The sequence below is a fragment of the Heterocephalus glaber genome, unplaced genomic scaffold (assembly GCF_053883595.1).
Source record: "Heterocephalus glaber isolate CG9 unplaced genomic scaffold, H.glaber_assembly_v1.0 deba00000594, whole genome shotgun sequence".
Classification (NCBI taxonomy): Eukaryota; Metazoa; Chordata; class Mammalia; order Rodentia; family Bathyergidae; genus Heterocephalus; species Heterocephalus glaber.
In genome coordinates this window covers 11300840-11321872 of record NW_028258151.1, presented here as the reverse complement: position 1 = coordinate 11321872, position 21033 = coordinate 11300840, and the positions used below count along the sequence as shown (strand labels likewise).

General features: G+C 38.6%; 1 protein-coding gene across 11 annotated transcripts in view; it reads left to right on the top strand.

Moving 5' to 3' along the window:
- Slc35d2 (solute carrier family 35 member D2) overlaps positions 1 to 21033 on the top strand; it is a 152575-nt gene that overhangs the window by 8495 nt on the left and 123047 nt on the right. For all 11 annotated transcript variants that reach the window (XR_015448837.1, XR_015448839.1, XR_015448838.1 and 8 more), the window contains exons 3-6: positions 628 to 714; positions 9471 to 9538; positions 13700 to 13771; positions 14634 to 14702. Coding sequence is in view for 6 of the 11 variants with exons in the window: in XM_021259396.2 (XP_021115055.1) it covers positions 628 to 714; positions 9471 to 9538; positions 13700 to 13771; positions 14634 to 14702 (296 nt within the window). In the remaining 5 variants the exon portion in view is untranslated. The remainder of the gene's footprint in view (positions 1 to 627; positions 715 to 9470; positions 9539 to 13699; positions 13772 to 14633; positions 14703 to 21033) is intronic.

The window sequence follows — 21033 nt, the reverse complement described above, 5'->3', positions numbered from 1 at the left end:
ATAGGAGTTAAATGAGATTGAAGAGAAATATGAATCCATTAAAATTTTTTTCCCTCTTTCTTTGGCCTCTTGATTTGTTTTCTGTGTTATGGAAATGTTAGATTTTTGGGTTTTTGGCAGTGTTGGGATGAAAGCCAGGACCTGTCGTGTGCTAGGTAAGCACTCTACTACTGAGCTACATTCCCAGCCCAAATATTGGACTTTAAAAAAACCAAAAAACATGTTCGGTGCAGAGTTTCCTGTGTAAGAATGCCCCTCCCCTTGGCCCTTACTGGGGCAGGTGACCCCATGCTTGGTGTGTGGCCAGTATAGGGCAGGATCAGCATGTGGCCTCACAGTTGCTGGTTGCTGTAATCACTCTTGGGTATACCACTCCCTCATCCCGCAGTCACTGGCCTTTGAGCCTGAGATAACGTGTACTTGTGTGTTTATTTGGTGTTACACATTTTGCTTGTAGTTCTGATGGCAAGAAGAACAATTTTGGCATGGTGTGGTTGGTTTTTTTTTTTTGAACATGAAAAAAAATTTTGGCTTGCTCCCTTTCTAATGAATGTTGTCCCATGATGTCACTGCATCTCAAACAATCTTTCTAGATATTTTGCTGTAGTTTCTTTTCTTTTTCTTTAGATGGCAGCCACCATAATGATACTGTATGTAGCCAAGCTGAATAAAATAATTCACTTTCCGGATTTTGACAAGAGAATTCCTGTAAAGGTAAGTAACAAAAGCTGTGACAGAAGATGTAGAAATATAGACTTACAGACTGATCTGCTTGTGCAGGTCTGATTCTATACACACTGTACTTTCTGCTTGCACTGGGTAGAAGGTTCTTACTAGTAAAGATTTTATATCTTTCATGCAATATAATGCAATAACAGTAAAAGCATATGCTTAACAATTAACATTAAATATTATGTGTCTTCTGAAGTGACACAAAGGTTGGCAGCCTCTCTTGGTCAAGGAATAGGCCACTGCTGTTGCAATGGTCTACTCTGTCACTGTATCATGGAAGCACCCCTACGTGACAGGTGCATAAACCAGTGTAGTTGAGGTCCAGTTAAACTTCATTTGGATAAACAAGAGATAGGCTGGATTTGGTCCTCGGCCCTATTTTGTTCATCTGGTTTTTGTTTTCATTTGTAGCTTGGATTGATAGAATCTATGAGTGGAATGAAGGATACAGTTTTATATACGTTGAAATACACAGCTTCTTTCCATTTGGAACTGGAATCATAAGATCTACCTTTCCTTCCTGGGAAAGTGAAATGGAACCAACTTTTAATGAATAGCTGCAAGGTGCCTGATGTTAGAGCGGGGATTGAATTCTTAGAGCAATGCTGTATGGCAGGTGACAGTAGATGATTACGATGGCACATGGATTTAGGGAGGTTTAACCAAACACAATTTTTTGAGAGTGATGTCATGTGGCTTGTCTTTCTCCTATGTGTTTCTAATGTCTGGTGTCTTAGTTACTTTTCTTGTTGCTGAGACAAAATACCCGACACCCAAAATTAAAGGAGGAAAGATTTATTTAGCTCACAGCTTGTAGAGGTTTTATTCATAGTTGGGTGGCTCCAAGGCAGGGTGGGATGGCAGAGGGCATCACAGAGGAGAAACAGTTCATGGTGGGCAGAAGACAGCAAAGCAGCAAGCAACATATTTTATGTAGTATAATAGTTAAACATTTTAACATAATTTAAGAATTTCAAATGCTGAGTGTGGTGGCACCTGTAATTCCAGCACTGGGGAGGCTGAGTCAGGAGAATTGCCATGAGCTTGAGGCCAGCCTAGGCTGCATAGTAAGGCCAGCTTGAACTGCATAGTGAGACCCTACCTCAAACTTCAGCCCCCCCCAAAATAACTTCAAAATTGTGAAATATGTATAGACAAAAAGATAATCATATCTGATTGTATAGTTGAATGAATAATTAACCTTTAAATGATTATATAGGTTATGAAATGGAATCACAAAGTCTTCCTTACCTACTATTCTGACTGCTACAATAATAACAACCTTTTTGTTCATTTTTGGTTCCTATAGTGCTCGGGATTGGTCCCAGGGCTTTGCACATGCTAAGCAAGCACTTTCAGGTGAACTGGCAGGGTTGGTTTCTGGTAAGGCCTCGTTTCCTCACTTGCAGATGGTCACCTCTCTGTCCTTACATAGCCATTCCTCATTCCTCTGTGTGTGTGTGTGTGTGTGTGTGTGTGTGTGTGTGTATCCTGCAAAGATTCCTGTTATTTTATATTCTGGCCATTCCTTGGTATGCCACTCATTTTAAAGTCTGCTGATCTGCTGGGTGTGTAGCGACATCTTATGGGCTATGTCATTTCCCCGATTACTTACAAGGTTGAGCACCTTTTCATTTTGGGGGGGGGTACTGGAGATCAAACTCGGGACCTTGCGCTTGCGAGGCAGGCAGCGGAATCACAGAGCTAAATCTGTGGCCCTTCATTTTTAAGTCTTTTCTCCCACTTCTCTGTAGTAAGGTGATATCACTTCCAGTTAAGACCTTTTCTGAGTGTCCCTTTGGATAGCCTTCTCTGTGAAGTATCTGTTAAAGGCTTTTGTCCATTTTTCTATCAGGCTGATATCTTTTTGGTCAGTCTTTAAGGATGGGTGTTCTGGACAAGGCCAAAATTGCATTGTTTTTTATGATTTAGTCTCAGAAGCCACATAGCTTTTCTTTTTTTTTAGATATTGGGGATTGAACCCAGGACCTTCTCAATGAGCTACATCTCCAGCTCTTTTATTTTCTTTATTTTGAGATCTGGTTTTGATAAGTTGCTAAGTTGCCCAGGCTGAGCTCGAGCTTGTATCCTACCTCAACCTCCCAGAGTGCTGGAATTACAAGTGTGTGCCACCACACCCAGCTGCTTCATTTTAACTATATTAGTAAATGATTCTTCTTAATTTTAAGAAGGAATAAAGGCTCTACCTCTGGGTGAAAGGGAGAAGCATGTGAAGAGAATCATCTTAAGAGAAGCCTGTGGGATGAGAGACACATCTGTCACCTTTGATTGTGGATTTATCTTTTTCTCTTGGCCTGTTTGTCAGATTTTTGGTTGTCTTTGGTTTTTTGTTTTATATATATATATTTGAGACTGTATTATTAGGTGCTTAAAAATTTAAATTGCTAAATCTTCTCAGTGAATTAAAGTGTTTAAAAATATGAGGTCAGTGGATCTCTTCTGGTTCATTTCTTTCAGTGTTACCTTGGAAATCACAACAGGCATAAATAACTTACCAAATTCCAAAGCTAATGAGTAAAGGTATCTCTTCATTCTTTGTACCTCTCCTCTTAACTCTATGCTCTTGTTGTCAAGCACTTTAATAGTCTACCTTATTAAATCTCACAACATATTTTTATTTTATGTTTAGGTATATACTTACGTATTTACCATTTCCTTTGCTTTTCTTTCCTTTTTGGATCTCACACTTCCCACATTCTGCTGTGATGAATTCCCATAGTTTTTGTCTGTGTTAAATTGAATTAAATTTGGCTTAAAGCAGGTGCTGTACATATTTTAAATTTGGTTTAAAGCAGCCACCATACATATTTTAAGTTTGGTCAGAGGTTTCTCCATATGCATAGTGAGCTGTATTCTAACTTGATGTGTAAACAGACTGTTATCCTCTCTTGTAACTAAGCCTTAGCCATTCACAAGCAGCTTAATGTCCAGAAAAAACAGCTGGGAGCTGTAACCCACCTGTAACCACATCTGTCGGTCCCTGTACCTCACTTCCATTTTCTGTAGAATCTGCCCATATGGAGATTCTGCCCATATGGAGCATTACAAGCTATCTTTGGACCAGTCTGCTGCCAAATTCTAAAGTCAAAGCCAATTAAGACGTGAAACTTGATTTGTTGTAATTTTGTCCTTTAACATCTGAAAAAAAAATCTAGATTTTGGCTTTGTTTGTGAAAAGTATGCTTTGGGGAGCATCCCAGTTTGGCTGAAATTTGAAGATAGAATTCTGCTGTCTTCTAGCTGCTTAGGCTTCCATTTTCCCTTCTTTGGCCAGAAGATTCCTCACTGTCCTCCCATGGCATTTATGCTTTTATGAAGGTTTTAAATTATTTGACTAGCATTTTAAGTTGTCCTTGCCAAAGTGATTAGCATAAATCATCTAATGGACTTTTTCTGTAAACTAGAAGTCAGTATTGTTTTTATTTTGAATTATATAGGAAAATGGGGCAACCGATCTTTTTTGATATCCAAACCTTTTAAAAATTTATTATTATCATACTAGAGATCAAAGCCAGGGTGCTGCACTATTGAGGTATGTCCTCAGCCCTTTTTATTTATTTTATTTATTTTATTTTTATATTTTTTGGTACCGGAGATTGAAATCGGGTCCTTGCGCTTGCGCAGCAGGTGGCAAAACCACTGAGCTAAATCCCTGGCCCAGCCCTTTTTATTTTGAGACAGGGTCTCCTAAATTGCCCAGATAGAACTGGAACTTGCAGTCCTCCTTCCTCAGTCTCCGTCAGTGCTGGGATTACTCTCATGCACCACCATACCAAGTTATACCCAAATCTTTCAAAGCTATAATACTATCAATTGTGATATTGTTGAGTCATTTGTAGGCTGTTAACCAGAATGTTAACTAGTAAAGGGCCAAGCCCTGAGTCCATTATCTTCTCTTCTTTCTAGCCTCTTTTTTTTTCTTGCTTAAATTCTTTTATTGGTACATTTCAGGTATACAATACATTTACATTTATCATTGGGTGCTTGTACCTGTACACGATGTATCTTGGTTCTTATTTTTTCCCTATTACCTGTGCTCCCTTCCCTATTTACACAGACTTTGTATCCGTTTTTTCCTTTTCTCATAATTTTTCCTTTCCCTTCTTTCCTTTCCCCTTTCTCTCCCACTTCTCCTACCCTTTTGGACCTTTTCTTCCTATTTCAAATTGTCAATTATTCATTTTAATCATTTAAATCCTTATTTACACATTCAGTTTCTCCCATTAGAGAAGCTATTCAGTATTTACATGTGTGTGTCCTATTTATTTCACTTAAGAGTATGGCCTCAATATGCATCCATTTAGCTATAAATGTCTCTAGTTTCTCGTTCTTTTATTTATTTATTTATTTCTATATTTATTGGTACATTTTAGGTGTACAATACATTTACGTTTATCATTGGGTGCTTGTACCTGTACATGCTATATCTTGGTTCTTATTTTTTCCCCATTACCTGTGCTCCCTTCACCCCCTCCACCCTTCCCTATTTACATAGACTTTGTTTCCATTTTTTTCCTTTTCTCATAATTTTTCCTTTCCCTTCTTCCCTTTCCGCTTCCCCTCCCGCCATCCCCTAACCCTTGGACCTTTTCCTATTTCAAATTATCAATTATTCATTTTAATCATTTTCATCCTTATTTACAGTTTCAGTTTCTCACACTAGAGAAACTATTCGGTATTTCCACGTCTGTGTCCTATTTTGCTTAAGAGTATGGCCTCAGTATGCATCCATTTAGCTATAAATGTCTCTAGTTTCTCATTCTTTCTAGCTGAGTAGTACTCCATTTTATAAAAAGCCACATCTTCTTTATCCAGTTTCCAGTTGATGGGCACTTAGGCTGATTCCAAGCTTTAGCTATTACAAACTGTGCCGCTATAAACGTGGGCACACATATATCACTGTGGTATGATTCTTTTAATTCTGTGGGGAAGATACCCAGCAGGGGAATGTCTGAGTCACATGGGACCTCTAGCCCTAGTTCTTTGAGGTGTCTCCATACTGATTTCCACAGTGGTTGCACCAGTCTGCACTCCCACCAACAATGGAGAAGGGTTCCTTTCTCCCCACACCCCTGCCAGCATTTGTTATTGGTTGATTTCTTGATAGCAGCCACTCTTTCTGGGGTGAGGTGGAATCTCAGTGTTGTTTTCATCTGCATCTCTCAAATGACCAGTGATGTTGAACATTTTTTCGTATATTTGTTTGCTGCTTTTACTTCTTTGTCTGAGAAATGTCTGTTCATTTCAGATGCCCATTTCTGAATTGGGTCTTTGAATTTTGGGGTCTGATTTTTTTTCAGTTCTTTATATATTCTAGATAGTAGTCCTTTGTCTGAGGTACAGCTGCTAAAATTTTTTTGCCACATTGTAGGTTGTCTCTTAGCTCTTTTTGTGGTTTCTCTTGCAGTGCAGAAGCTTTTTAATAACATGAGATCCCAGCTGTTGATTCTTTGTGCTAGTTCCCCTGCTACTGAGGATTTGTTCATAAAATCTTTACTTATGTCAGTGTCTTCAAGAATTCTACCTAACTTATCTTCCAGCAAGTTTAGTGTTTCTGTTTTAATATTTAGATCTTTAATCCACTTCAATTTTAGTTTAGTGTATGGTGATAGGTATGGGTCTAGTTTTAATTTTTGGCAGGTTGAAATCCAGTTTTTCCAACACCATTTATTAAAGAGGCTATCTTTCCTCCAGTGAAGACGTTTGGCTCCTTTGTCGAAGATGAGATGGCTTAGTGTGTCTGGTGTTGTTTCTGCATCTTCTAATCTGTTCCACTGGTCCTCAAGCCTGTTTCTTTGCCAGTACCATGCTGTTTTTATCACAGTAGCTTTGTAGTATAGTTTAAAGTTGAGGATTGTGATACCCCCTGTCATGTATCTGTTGCCTAGAATTGCTTTTGTTATTCTAGGTCTTTCCTGGTTCCAAATGAATTGTTGGATTGTTTTCTCTAGTTCTGTGAAATATACTGTTGGGATTTCAATCGGGATTGCATTGAATGTTTATGGGAGTTTTGCAAGTATGGCCATTTTCACTATATTGGTTCTTCCTACACAGGAGCAAGGGATGTCTTTCCATATTCTTATATCCTCTTCGATCTCTTTTTTTCAGAGTGCTATAGTTTTCAATGTAGGGGTCTTTTGCTTCCTTTGTTAGATTGATTCCTAGATATTTCATTTTTTTGGATGCTATTATAAAAGGAAATGTTACCCTAATTTCTCTCTCAGTGAGTCTGCTATTTGTGCACAAGAAGGCTATTGTTTTTTGAGTGTTGATCTTGTATCCAGCCACTCTACTGAATCTGTCAAATAAGTGTAGAAGTCTTTTGGCAGAGTTTTTGGGTCTTCTATGTAGATTATCATATCTTCAGCAAATAATGATAATTTAACTTCTTCCTTTCCTGTCTTTATTCCTTTTATTTCTTTCTCTTTTCTAATTGCTGTGGCTAATGTTTCCACAACTGTATTGAACAGGAGTGCTGATAGTGGGCATCCTTTTTTTGTTCCTGATTTTAGCATGAAAGTTATCAGTTTTTGACCATTTGGTATGATGTTGGCTGTTGGTTTTTCATAGATAGCCTCAATCAGGTTGAGATAAAGACCATCTATTCCAATTTTCTATAGGGTTTTTTTTATCATGAATGGGTGTTGGATTTTGTCAAATCCTTTTTTCTTCATCTATTGAGATGATCATATGATTTTTGTCCTTGGCTCTTAATATAGTGTATTGCATTTATTGATTTATGGATGTTGAACCATCCTTGCATCCCTGGGATAAATCCGACTTGGTCAGGGTATGTGATCTTCTTGATGACCCTCTGTATTCTGTTTGTCAGTATCTTGTTGAGGATTTTTGCATCTATGTTCATTAGGGAGGTTGGCCTGTTGTTCTCTTTTTTGGTTGAGCCTTTATCTGGTTTTGGAATCAAAGTAACACTTGCTTCCAGGAAAGAATTTGGAAGCCTTGCTTCCCTTTCAATTTCATTGAAGATTTTAAAAAGTAGTGGCAATAGATCTTCTCTAAATGTCTTGTAGAATTCAGCAGTGAAGCCATCAGGACCTGGGCATTTCTTTGTTGGTAAAGTTTTAATTCCATTTTAAATTTCACTCGTTGTAAATGGGGTGTTTAGAATTTCTATATCTGTTTCATTTAACTTTGGCAGTTTGTATGTATCTAGGAATCAGTCCATTTCTTCTGTGTTTTCCATTTTATTAGAGTACAGGTTCTTGAAGTAGGTATTCATGATCTGCTGGATCTGTTGTGACTTCACCTTTTTCATTCTTATTTGCATGGATTTGAGCCTTTTCTTTCCTTCTTTTTGATAAGGTTGGCTAAAGGTTTATCAACTTTATTTATTCTTTTGAAAAACTAACTCTTTGATTCATTGATTTTTTTATATCATTCTCTTGGTCTCCATTGCATTGATTTCTGCTCTGATCTTTATAATTTCCTCTCTTGTATGAGCTTTGGGTTTGTTATGCTCTTCTTTTTCTAGGAGTTTGAGGTTCTATATTAGGTTGTTTATTTGACTTCTCTCTGTTTTCCTAATATGGGGATTCACTGCTATGATTTTCCCTCGTAGAACTGTTTTCATTGTGTCCCATAGATTCCTGTATGTTGTACTGGCATTATCATTTACTTGTAGAAACTGTCTAATTCTAGCCTCTTTCTTGTGCATATCTCCTGATAATAAAATTTTATAACAGTTTGGGGAGGATGATACTTAATATTGCCATATGTTTCAATGGATAATATATCTGATTTGCACACATAATGTCCTTTTTTGGGGGTTGATTTTTGCTTTTTGGGGACAGGGTCTCACTATGTAGTTCAGGCTGGCCTTGAACTGACTATGTAGCCTGGGCTGGCCTCGAACTTGTGGTGATTTACCTGCCTCAGCCTCCCAAGTGCTGGGATTACAGGCATTTGCTACCATGCCCTGCAAAGTTTTAATGGAAAAATAAATGTTGAAGTCACCATGATAGACATAGATTATTATACAATTTTGAAAACTCTGAGTTATCTTAAGAAAGGGTACTGTTTTTTTCTTATGTAAGAATAGACTTTTCATTTTGTTTGTTTAGTTAATATACTTTGAACAGTATTTCTTTTGACAGAAAATAATTCAGAAGCTTAGAGCTCAATGAACCCAATTCAAGTACAACTCTGACATCATTTGATGTAGTAGTAGATAATTAATTATTGTAGGCCTTTGAAACAAATACATTTCAAAGTTATGTGGCCAGTATATACAACTTTTTGAAAGGACCACTAACCGGTGACATTCCTGTGAGAGTTATGTTCACCTTTGCCCAGAAGAGTACAGACATGTGTAGAAAGAAGTCTGCAGCCTTCTGAGGCTTTCCCTAGAGAGTATAAATACCCACCCTTAACTCCCCAACTCAGCCCAGGATTGTTCCCTCTTCCCCAGTGGACTTTGACCAGATCCTACGAATGTGGGCAAGGTAAGGTTTTAGTTCTTTACAGTTATCTCCCTCCCTCTTCCCTAGGATAAATGATGTCAATATTCACCTACCTATTTAGATCACTTGGGGAAACTTTTGGATGAATTTTGGATTCTGGAAAATTTAGTCATTCCAGGCAAAGGAACTCAAATGATTTGATTACTGATGGGATGCAAATGTCACCATTTTGAACATGTGGAGAATACATTCTTGGAGATCTAACCAGATATTCTTTCTTTTCTTTTTTAACTGAAGCTGTTTCCTCTGCCTCTCCTCTACGTTGGAAACCACTTAAGTGGATTATTAAGCACGGGTAAATTAAGGTATGGTGCAGAATGATGGTTGGTGGGAGGTTCCTCACCGGTGGCTTCCAGTGGCTTCCAGTGGCTCAAAGACAATGTTTGATTTTCCCAGATACTGCTTGGGCTATGTACAGAAGGCAATAATATTTTGTAATTTAAGAAAGTAACATGTTTGGCCTGGCCAGGGATTTAGCTCAGTGGTGCCGCCACCTGCCTCGCAAGCACAAAGTCTGGAGTTTAATCCCTGGTACCAAAAAAAAAAACCAAAACGTAACATGTCATTCTGAGTTTAATTTGATGATGTGTTTAGGAATGTTAAATTTATTTTTTCTTATATTCATATTTCAACATAGAATATGAGATCTGTAGATATCAAGGCAGGAAAGGCATGATTTATCCAGATAATTTCTTTATATGAATTCAATTATGCATAACTTTTGGTTTCATCACCATTTTATACTTGATCTTAGCCAAAAGGCTGCGGAGCGGTCATCACCATTTCATACAAGCAGAAACATTTTGCCTGATTTGGCATAGGTCAAGTTGTGGGCAGGGAAAAATAAGCAGCAAACATTATTTTTCAGCTTGTGCTACATGCTTCTGATATACATTTACCTCAGTGTTCTTTGATTGATTAATTTTGTTAAAAGTCACTGTGAAAAGTGAAAATATGGTTTGTTGTTTCCTTCTCGGATTGGGACAGTTCTGGGACATTTTTCCCACCTCACATTTACATGAAGGCTTCCCGTGGCTGAGTCTCTTATATCTTATGCTCTGTAGCCAAGGATGTGGCTTCAACTAACATCACAGCTGCCCTTTGCACCGAGGGGTCTGTCACAGACCAGAGCTTCTTGGTAGCATGAGACTTTTCTCAGGGAGGAGGGGGAATGAGGCTGAGAGATAGAAGGAAGGGAGACTTGTTGCTTCTTTGGAGTGTCATGGAATGCATTCCTTTAGCCCATGTATTTTCTATAAACTGGTAGTTGGTTATAGGAGCTTGATCAGATTCAGGTTCAAATTTTCAGACAAGATCTGTTTATTGGTGATGTTGGGTTCTTCCTAGGGCATTACCAATAGGGCACATAATGCCACATTCCACATTGAATGAGATTATATTGAGCAGTTCCTCTTTTTATGATTTTTAAGGAGTCAATCTTCAGTAGAAAGCTCCCTCAAATTTTCTCCTAATGTTTTTTCCAGCCATTGATAATTATCGTGAAGATGCACTATTCCAGAATAAAACTTTTCTTAGGGATGTTATAAGTGATAAATTAGTGTCTTCACTAACCCTCAGTGGTGACCACTGAAAATTGTTTTTGGCTTTTCCTATCATTGTGAATCATGGATTTTCATGCGCTTGATATAAGTCATTTGTCGGATGTGTGTTGTGCAAATATTTCTCTTCAGTCTGTGGCTTATCTTGTCATTCTCTTAATACTTATTGACTTTCACAGAGCAGAACTTCTTAATGAAGGCCCATGATCAGTTTTTTTTCTTTCATGGATTGTGCTTTTGATGTTGTATTTGAAACTTCTCACCAAACCCAAGGTCACCTAGATTTTCTTTGATGTTATCATCTAGAAGTTTTATAGCTTATGCTCCACATTTAAATTTATGATCCCTTTTGGGTTAACTTTTGTGAAAGGTGTAAATTCAGTGGTTTGCCTGTGGATGTCCATTTGTTTGAGCATCACTTGTTGAAAAGTCTGTCTTTTCTCCAATGACTTGCCTTTGCTTTTTTGTCAAAGATCAGTTGACTATATTTGTGTGGATCTATTTCTAGGCTATTTCTTTTACTGGTCTATTTGTTTTATTAATATGATATGTTTCCATTCTTTATAAAAATAATTCTTTCAATGTTCTAATTGTCCCATGTCAGGCCACTGGCAGTTCCTTTGAGTTGCATCTGTTTTTTTGGGGGACCAGGGAGCGAACTCAGGACCTTGTACTTGTGAGGCAGGTGCTGGAACCACTGAGCTAAATCCCTGGCCCTCAGTTGCATCTGGTTTTTAAGGCCCACTAGTTTTTGTTGATGTCCTTGTTTTGTGCTGCATGATGTATTGGGCTTACCTTGCGCTTTTCCTTCTATTTCTCTAAGGATCTCCTGGTTACTTTTAATGTTAAATGTTATGTAGAGGCCACAATCTGAACACTGACTAATTTTGAAGGAAAGAAACAATATGATGACGAATAACTTTCAGGATGTAAAAGAGAAAGATGACTTCATCGATTTTCGCCTGATGAGTTTGAAGAATTGGATTGATATTGATTGAGTATAATCTTAGGAGACTCACCAAGTTATCTCGTAATTTTCGTTGTAGCACTTGTAGGAACTGCTTTAACTATTTTCCAAAGTACCAGCACCATTATGTATTTCCACCAGCAATGTATGAGGGTTATAACTTCTCTGCCTCCTTACCAAATTTATTTTTGTCTGTCTTTGATTACAGTCACTCTGGTGGTTGTGAAGCAGTATCTCATTGTGTTTTGATTTATATTTCCCTGATGACGAATGATGTTGAGCATCTTTTCATGTGCTCATTTGTATATTTTCTTCAGAGAAATGTGTATTCAGATTCTTTGACTATTTTTAGATAAGGTTTGTTATTATTATTGAGTTATAAGTGCTCTTTATATATTCTGGGAAAATATATATGATTTGTAAAATTTGATCCTATGCATTGGAGTTTCTTTTCATTTTCTTTTTTTTTTTTCTTGAGACAGGGTCTCACTGTGTAGCCCAGGCTGTCATTGAACTCACTATGTAGCCCAGGCTGGCCTCAGTCTCACAGCAATCCTCCTGCCTCAGTCTCCTGAGTGTTGGGATTATAGGCCTGCACCACCCCTCCCAGCTCTTTTCATTTTCTTTTCTTATTTTTTTTGGTACCAGGGATCGAACTTGGGACCTTGTGCTTGTGAGGCAGGCGGCAGAACCACTGAGCTAAATCCCTGGCCCTCTTTTCATTTTCTTAGTGGTGTCGTTTATGGTACTGGGGATCAAACTCAGGACCTTGTGCTTGGCGAGGTAGGCATGTTGCCGCTGAGCTAAATCCCCGGCTCTTAATGGTGTTTTTTAAAGCATCAAAGGTTTAAATGTCTAAAAATTGAAGTAATGATTTAGGTGAAATGTACATCACATAAAACTTACCATTTTAGGCATTCTAAATGTACGATTCAGTTGCATTAAATATATTCACAATGTTCTGTAGCCACCACCACAATCCATTTCCATATTTTTTTTTATCATTCCAAGCAGAAACTCTGTATCAGTTAAATAATAAATTCTGATTCCCCTTACCCCCTAGCTACTGGTAATCTCTATTCTACTTTCTGTCTCTGCAAACTTGCCTACTCTAGATAACTCATACCATGGGAATCATACAATATTTGTCCTTTTTTGTCTGGCTTATTCACTTAGCATGATGTTTTCATGGTTCATCTGCATAGAATGTACTTTATTCCTTCTTAAGGCTGAATAATATTCCATTGCACATATATATCTCATTTTACATATCCATTTATACAGGTTTTTAATTTTGATGGAGTCCATTTTACTTTTGTTGATTGTGCTTTTAGTGTTGTATCTAAGAAGACTCTTTGAGCCAAGGTTATGACAATGTATTCCTATGCTATCTTCTAAGAGTTTTATAGTTTATAGAGATTTTAGTTCCTTACATTTAGGTCCTTGAAATATTTTGAGTCAATTTTTTATATATGATGTTAGGTAGGAGTTCAGCTAACTGCTTTCTTTCTTTCTTTCTTTCTTTTTGTACTGTGGATTGAACCTAGGGCCTTTGCAATGATCTACTTCTCTGGCCCCTTTTGTATTTTGAGACGGGGTTTCATTAAATCATTAATTTGCCCAGGCTGAACTGGAACTTGTGATCCTCCTGCCTTGGCCTCCCAGAATGCTGGGATTATAGATATGCACCACTAGGCCTGGCTCTGATCTCTTTTGCGTGAGGATATTCAGTTGTCGCAGTACCATTTGTTGGAAAGACTCTTCTTTCTCCAATGTATTATTGTGATACCCTTGTTGAAAATCAATTGACCATAATTTTAAGGATTTATTTCTTAATTTGGAAAATTAGTGGACTTAGTTAAAAATGTAAGACAGATTCAAAGCAAGAAGACCAGCCAACACTGGTTGTCTGATGTTTCACTCACATCTTTTCCTGACAGCTTGCCGATGTTCACCGTGCTCAGGAAGTTTACCATTCCACTTACTCTACTCCTGGAGACCATCATACTTGGGTGAATTTCACTTTCCTTTCTCTTCATTCTTAGTGTGTCTCCTACCCCTGCATTATTTTTATCCAGGGAATTCTTGCCATCTAGCCAACTTTTCAGGTAGTTGATTTGAATTATTTGTTGTAATTACCTAAGGACAAATAGTTTATTCACTTAAAATCAGTTGCTTGTTTCCATGATCCACTAAGAACTTGATGAAGGATGTTTTAAAACTGTCATTTTACATTAGACAACACACATTTTTTGTTATAAAATTATAAAGGAAAAAAAGCATCTCAAAACACATATAAATCTATTTGATGAGCCCAATGTAATAGACACCAGTTTTGAAATACAGAAGAAAAATTATCCCTATACATATGGGATGCAAGTACAGAATATCAAGGAAAGGGATTCTGATGCAATGATGATAACATTAGACTAAATTTATTTTCATACTATTGGTGTAAACATTTCTCATAAGGATACTTAGGATGACGTTGGGAAAGGTAGTAGTGAGTTTTACTGTGACAATTACTTATTGATAAAATGTAGTTGATGGTTTACTGATTTAAGCCTCAGCATTGAATTTCACCTTTTAAAATCTTTACTCTATTTAAGTCCATTTGAACCAGACCTTGAGGTAATTCCTCTTCTGGTTTTGTCCCAGTGTCTCTCTACTGAGAACAGAAATACTAGTTTATAATTAGATTATAAAAACTGCTTAAAAAATAAATTATTCCGATTTACAGTTTTAGTGACTATGTGAAACACTTAGATTTTAGTTATAAAACTATAAATGTTATATTGGTTTGTTTTAAAAGCAGAATCTGCATCTTTATTTCTCTGTTCTCCTCTTTCCTCCCCTGCTTGCTTCCTTGTGCAGGAAGCATTACTCCCTGGACATCGTGGCCAGCGTCTTCACCATTGTCCTTGGGGCTGTCGTGGCAGCTGGGTAAGACTTTGCTCTGTTTCTGCTCAGTGACTTCTCTGTGGGTGTGACAGTAGGTCCAGCCTCATCCTTGGATTTCATTTTCCATCTGGCTACAGCTGAATTGAGCAGCTGAGTGACAAATCTGTTGTTAGTGAAATCCTATGGTCCTGTGAGAGTCCAACTGGGTTCCTTGTTTGTCAGAGCATTTCTGAGAATATGTACAGTGAACATTACCATCATTAATAGAGTTATTCTTTGCAAATAAAACAAAACAACTGTAAACTGTTTCCTTGTATTACAGCTCAGTGGGAGAGTTGCTTAACTAGCATGTGCAAGGCTCTGGTTTTAGTCCCTGGTAGGACACAAAAAAATCTTTAACTTGAGAAGTTCTTAGATGTTTGCTTAAAAATTATAGATTTGGAGTTGCGAGTGTGGCACAACTGTAATCCTAGCACTCTTGAGACCTGAAACAGGAGGAGTCCAAATTTGAGCCCAACCTGGGCAACTTAATTTTTTTAATGAGACCTTGTCTCAATTAACCAAATTTAAAATGGGCTGAGGATGAACAAAGTTTGAAGGTCATAGGTTTGAGCCCTGGTACCAGAAAACCCAACAAAAAACCCCAAACAGATTTGAGCTGGAGTTGTGGTTCATTGGTTGAGTGCATGTTTAGCATGCACAAGACCTAGAGTTTAATCTCTAGCAACACACATGCACATACACACACACCCACACACATACACACCAAAACAACAATAACAACAACAACACAACAGCAACAACAACAAAAACCCTCCACAACAGATCTGCAGAGCTCTTGTGTGTTGCTTGTTTTATCATTTCATGAGACCTTAGCACTCATTGTTGCAGTAGTAGAATGTAGTAGGATCCATAAATATCTGGGGCTACCAGCCCACACTGGCACATAACTCCTAGTCCCTGGGGAATACTGTCACTAGATGTGCTTGTATATTCAGGAAAGAAGCCAGCACAGCTCAGAACTACTGCTTAATCTTTCATATACAAGAGCCAGAATGCAGACTTGCAGACTTCAAGGTTACATTTGAAAGCAGATGCTTGGTTCAGCTAGTACATGTGTACAGTTACATTTCCTGCATTCACACCTGACTTCAACCACTTGAAAGTTGTTTCTCAGCCTTTTTGTTCTTCTGTTTCTTCATCTGTAAAGGTGATAACAGAAAATATTCCTTATTTATTTATTTATTTATTTGTACCAAGGATCGAACTCAGGACCTTGTGCTTGCCAGGCAGGTGCTGAGCTGCTGAGCTACATCCCTGGCCCAATGCCTCTTTGATTGAAGGCAGGGAAGAAGAGGTTGGAGAAATCTCAGTTGACTTGTTTTGTTAACTCATTTAGACTCAAGGATTCTGGATCATTACTTGCATTTAAAAACAATTATTTATTTATTTATTGCAGTAGTAGGGATTGAACCTGGGGCTTTGCACTGAATGACATCCTCAGCCCTTTTTTATTTTGAGACAGGGTCTCCCTAAGTTGGTAAGTTGCCTAGGATTGTATTTGATCTTGTGATCTTCCTACCTCAGCCTCCCAGACTGCTGGAATTACAGGTGTGCACCACCACACCTGGCTCACCAATTGCATTTTAAATAAAGATTTGAACTCCCACTCATTATAGCTGGGGTCTTATCCTAGTCTCCTCATTTACTCCTGTTTACCCAGGACAGGCAATTTAAATTCCCAGTGTCTCAGTTATTTTGGTCCTTGATTTTTAAGCCAAGATTGAAATAGCATCCACCTCACAAGTCATTGTGAGAATTAAATGAGGTAACTCACACAAGGAGTTGATACAAGAGTTGGCGAAGTTCAGCAAAAACCCACTGAGCATGTCCTGCACACCAGGCATCATTCTGCATGTTAGGAATCTAATAGACAATAAAACTAGACAACAACCCTGGCCTTCATGAAGCTTCTGTTCCAGTTGTAGATAAAGATAATTAGCAAAACAAGCATGTGAAAAAACATTGCATGCTAGTGACTTATTAGAAATAATGATAGGTTGATTATCATTATCTGTGTGTTTAGTCCCTGAGTGAATGGAGGATTATTATTTACTTTTCTTCTGTTTTCTTTGCTTGCCCAGTCCTCATTGTAGACTGAGGCCAGTCCCCTTGAAGCTCTGTCATATCCCTCTGAAACACAGCCAGTACAGATGAACAGTGGCACTCAGAGAAAGTTTTAATCACAAAGAGTGCTCAAAGCACATCCTGTGAAGAAAGTAGCTAAAAAGAAGAAGAGCTTTGTTGAAGATGCCTTCCTCCTACAGTGACCTGGGCCTCCTTTCTCTTCTGGGTTCCTTAGGACTCACTTGGAAAACCACTGACAGCCAGTAGAAGGCTTTTAAAAAAGTGGTTTATAAGTGGGTGGTTCTTTGGTGAGGAATGCACTTCAGATGCTGTATGTGTGTGAGCATATTTACTCATCTCATTTAGCATGTTTAATGATATCCTAATGAGTTGAAAGGTAAATCCTGCTTCCAAAAGCATCTTTTGCCTATGAGCCAGTGGGGAGGAACTATTCTCAACTGTCCCCTTCCTCCCTAGGAGTCATCGAAAGGACCCTATTCAGGGTTGACATTCATGCTGCTGAGCTGCAGGCCCACTGTGACTCCTTTACTTCTCTTAAGTTAGCTCATCCAAATGTATGAACTTGTAGATCAGACTTTGCTGTAGGAATCAGTTTATGCTGCTGTAACAGATACCCTCATACACTGCTGGTTCAACACACATATAAGGTGTGATCAAAAAGTATAGTGCATATTTAAATATTTTAGAAAATATATTACAGTAAAGGACAGATTGCCATTAATCTCCCTCAAAATACTCCTCTTTTCCTAGAACACACTTACCCCATTGTCCTTGCCGCTTTCTGAAGCAGTTCTGTATGTCTTCCTCCTCAAGTGTCTTTAGTTGTGCTATCACAGCTGCCTGAATGTCCTGAATCCATTCAGTATATTTACTTTACATTGTCATTTTGACTTTGGAGAAGAGCTAGAAGTGGAACAGTGCCAGATCTGGTGAATAAGGTGGATGAAGACACATTGTAGTATTTTTATGAGCCTGCCTTTCCATTAGATGTTACTTGGCAGCAGCATTCACTATATTTTTCATCACATCTCATAAAGACACTCACGAAAGAATGCTTCCAGAATGCTTCATAAAGTGGCAAAAATGATGGTATAACTCTGTTTGAAGCCAGAGGAAGTATTTTGAGGGGGATTCATTGTGACCTGTTTTTTACTGCAATAAATTTTTTAAAATGTAAGCATTCAGTATATATTGTGCTCATCCCACATATGTTCTGCCCAAGTTCTGCTTGGGGACTAGCAGAAGTGGGTGCTTGTGGGAGGGCTCCAGAGGTGGCCTGTGGCTCAGGGACTATTGAGTAACCCCTGCCCAGATGGGGCTCCCTCAGTCACCCAGGTAGGAGAGGGGTTGTCGGGAGCTGTGAACTGGATCATAAAGCTTCTGTCCAGCAGTGACAAGTGTCACTCCCTCTTACCTCCTCTTCATAAAAGCCAGTCACATGGCCAGAAAAAGTTGAAAAATAGTGTCTGCAAATGGGCCTACATGACAAGTCCTAAGGATTGCTCTGGAATCGGCTCTTATCTAGGCAACGAGAAGCTTCTGTGCACATCTCTTTGCTTCCACTGCTGGCCTAAGCAAGGGCCAGGCAAGGGGAGGCCTCAGTGGTAGGGAAGGGACCCTGGCAGGGAACATGAGTGTCCCAGTGGCATACTCACATTGTCTAGCAAGATAGGCATGATTTCATCTCAGGCCTCTAGAACCCTGCCCTTTTCTACTTATTCATGTTAAAAATTATAGACAGATCTAGCCTGCACCAAGCACACTGGTGGGGCTCTGGAGAGAGAGGTTGTGGGTCACTGGGAGTCCCACCCCATCCATTCCCATGCCAGGCACACTGGCAGGGACCTGCCAGAAGTTGAGGACCCCTCGCCACTGACCATGCCCATGGCAGTGATCCACTTAGCTGCGCAGGAGCCTGCAGGACCCCCCCCCCCAACTCTAGCCTCTTGGCTATACTGCTACCTGGTTCCACACTACAAAGACACAGGGGACACCAGACCACCATACTGGGTAAGTTGTAGGGATCATCACCTGCCATCAGAACCTGAATTATCTTCAGGGAAGGGCAGTTGGAACCTGCAGTACAACTTTGCAGAGTTCAACCCTACAGGAGGACAAGGAGCTCAACTTGGGACTTCCCACCAGAAATCTGCCTGAATCCCATGGGTCTGCAACTGGCTTGCTGAGACTCGCTGACTTATATCTGCACACTGCTGCCCACGTTGTCTATTGTGACAGCAGAGACATACCCTCAAGGAGGCCCTTCATTTTCATTTTTTTTATTTCCAAAATTATTATTATTGGGGTTTTTTTCCCTCCTATTTTTAATTTTTTCCCTATCTTTTCAAATTTTTATTTTTCTCTTCTTTTTTTTTCCTTTCTCTCTCTCTCATACTCACTCTCTTGCTGTCCTACATTGTTCTTCATCTCCCTTTTTATTCCTGTTCTGGCCCTAATTTGAATTTCTTCTTTATTTTTCTTCTCTTTTTCCTTCTCTCACCTGTGTCCTCTGGCCTCACTGCTAACCTTCCCCCATCCTTCTACCTATCTATCCCTCCCTCCCCAGTTCCTTCTAACTCCCCATCCCAAAGGGTAAAATTGCTATATTGAAGAGTTTATTCACTAAAAACATATGTTGGGTTGGTATTCAATTTTGATTTAATTCACACAGTTAAAGGTGACAGATTAATAAGTTTCACAAATTGTCATTTTCTAAGATGTACTTCATGCTATGGTGTTTCTGATTGTATCACTTGGGCTAAGGTGTTGTGATTGATCTAGTCAGTGGTCCTTCCTGGTATAATGAAAATGAGATAGCCTCAGAGTCATTAGAGACTCAAAACCTAAGGACCAGCTGTATCTGGAAGACACCTCTGACAAGCAATCATTCCTTAAGGGTTCCAATTACAAGCAACAAAGATACTTACAATAAGCAATTTTGAAGTATCAATCCAGGAATTCAACCAAGGACAGTACCAAAAACAAAATTGAGAAGACATTTAAGCAAGGCACAAACTCAGACTTCCAGCCCACAAAAGGCAAATTCTGGGGGAAATGAGGTGGAAAAGTCTGATAATCAACCATCTGGACACCCTGAACTGATAACACAGGAAGTAACAAAACAGATGAATGAGGCTCTAGAAAAATTCAAAGCAGAAATAATCTCCCAGATAACTACAGAGATGGTGAGCAGAGTGAAAGACATGATTAGAGGCTCTAGAATAGAAACAGATAAAAAAAATAGATGAGCTCAGAAACATGCTAGAAGCCATGAATGCCCAGCATAAGAAGGAAATGGAAACCATGATCACCCATCATGAGAAAGAAATGGAATCCATGAAACAGATTCAAACAGATATTCAGGAGATTAAAAACTCCACTGAAAGAATGCACAGCAGATTAAGGGAATCTGAAGATAGAATATCAGATATAGAAGTCAGGATTGCAGCTAAGGACCATGAAAACAGAGATTTCTTAACAATATAGGTGACCACGAGAAGTCAATCCAGCAGCTAGATGTTGCAAAGAAGAATAACATAAGACTGATAGGAGTGCACGAAAAAAACAGGAGAAAGTACAAGTGAAATTAAAAAACTGTTCACAGAAGTAATAGTTGAAAACTTACCAGACAGAGGTAGAGAGTTGGACATACAGATAAGTGAGGCATATAGAACTCCAACTAGCCACGAAAAAAAAAAATCTACACCTAGACGTATAATAGTTAAGATCCCAGAAACCCAACAGAAGAACAAAATCCTACAAGCAGTTAGAGAAAAAAAACACATCACCTACAAAGGAAAGCCCATCAGAATCATACAAACCCTCAAGTCAAGGAGAGCCTGGAGTGAAGTATTTCAAGCCCTAAAAGAAAATAACTTCCAACCTAGACTGTTGTATCCTGAAAAATTATCTTTCAAAATTTATGGGGAAATTAGATATTTCCATGACAAAGAACACCTGAGAAATTTCATGAACACCAAACCAGCACTCTAAGCAATTCTAAATAATATCCTAGAAAAAGACAATGAAGGTCACAACTCCATGAGGCCCAACAGAGGGAAGCCACCAGGCAAGGTAAGAAACTAAAGGGAAAGGGGGAAACATAAGAAATAGAAGAGCCAACAAAAGTAAAACATGACAAGGATGAGTCAATATATATCAATTATAATTATCAATGCTGATGGCCTCAATTCACCAATCAAAAGAAATAGACTGACAGAATGGA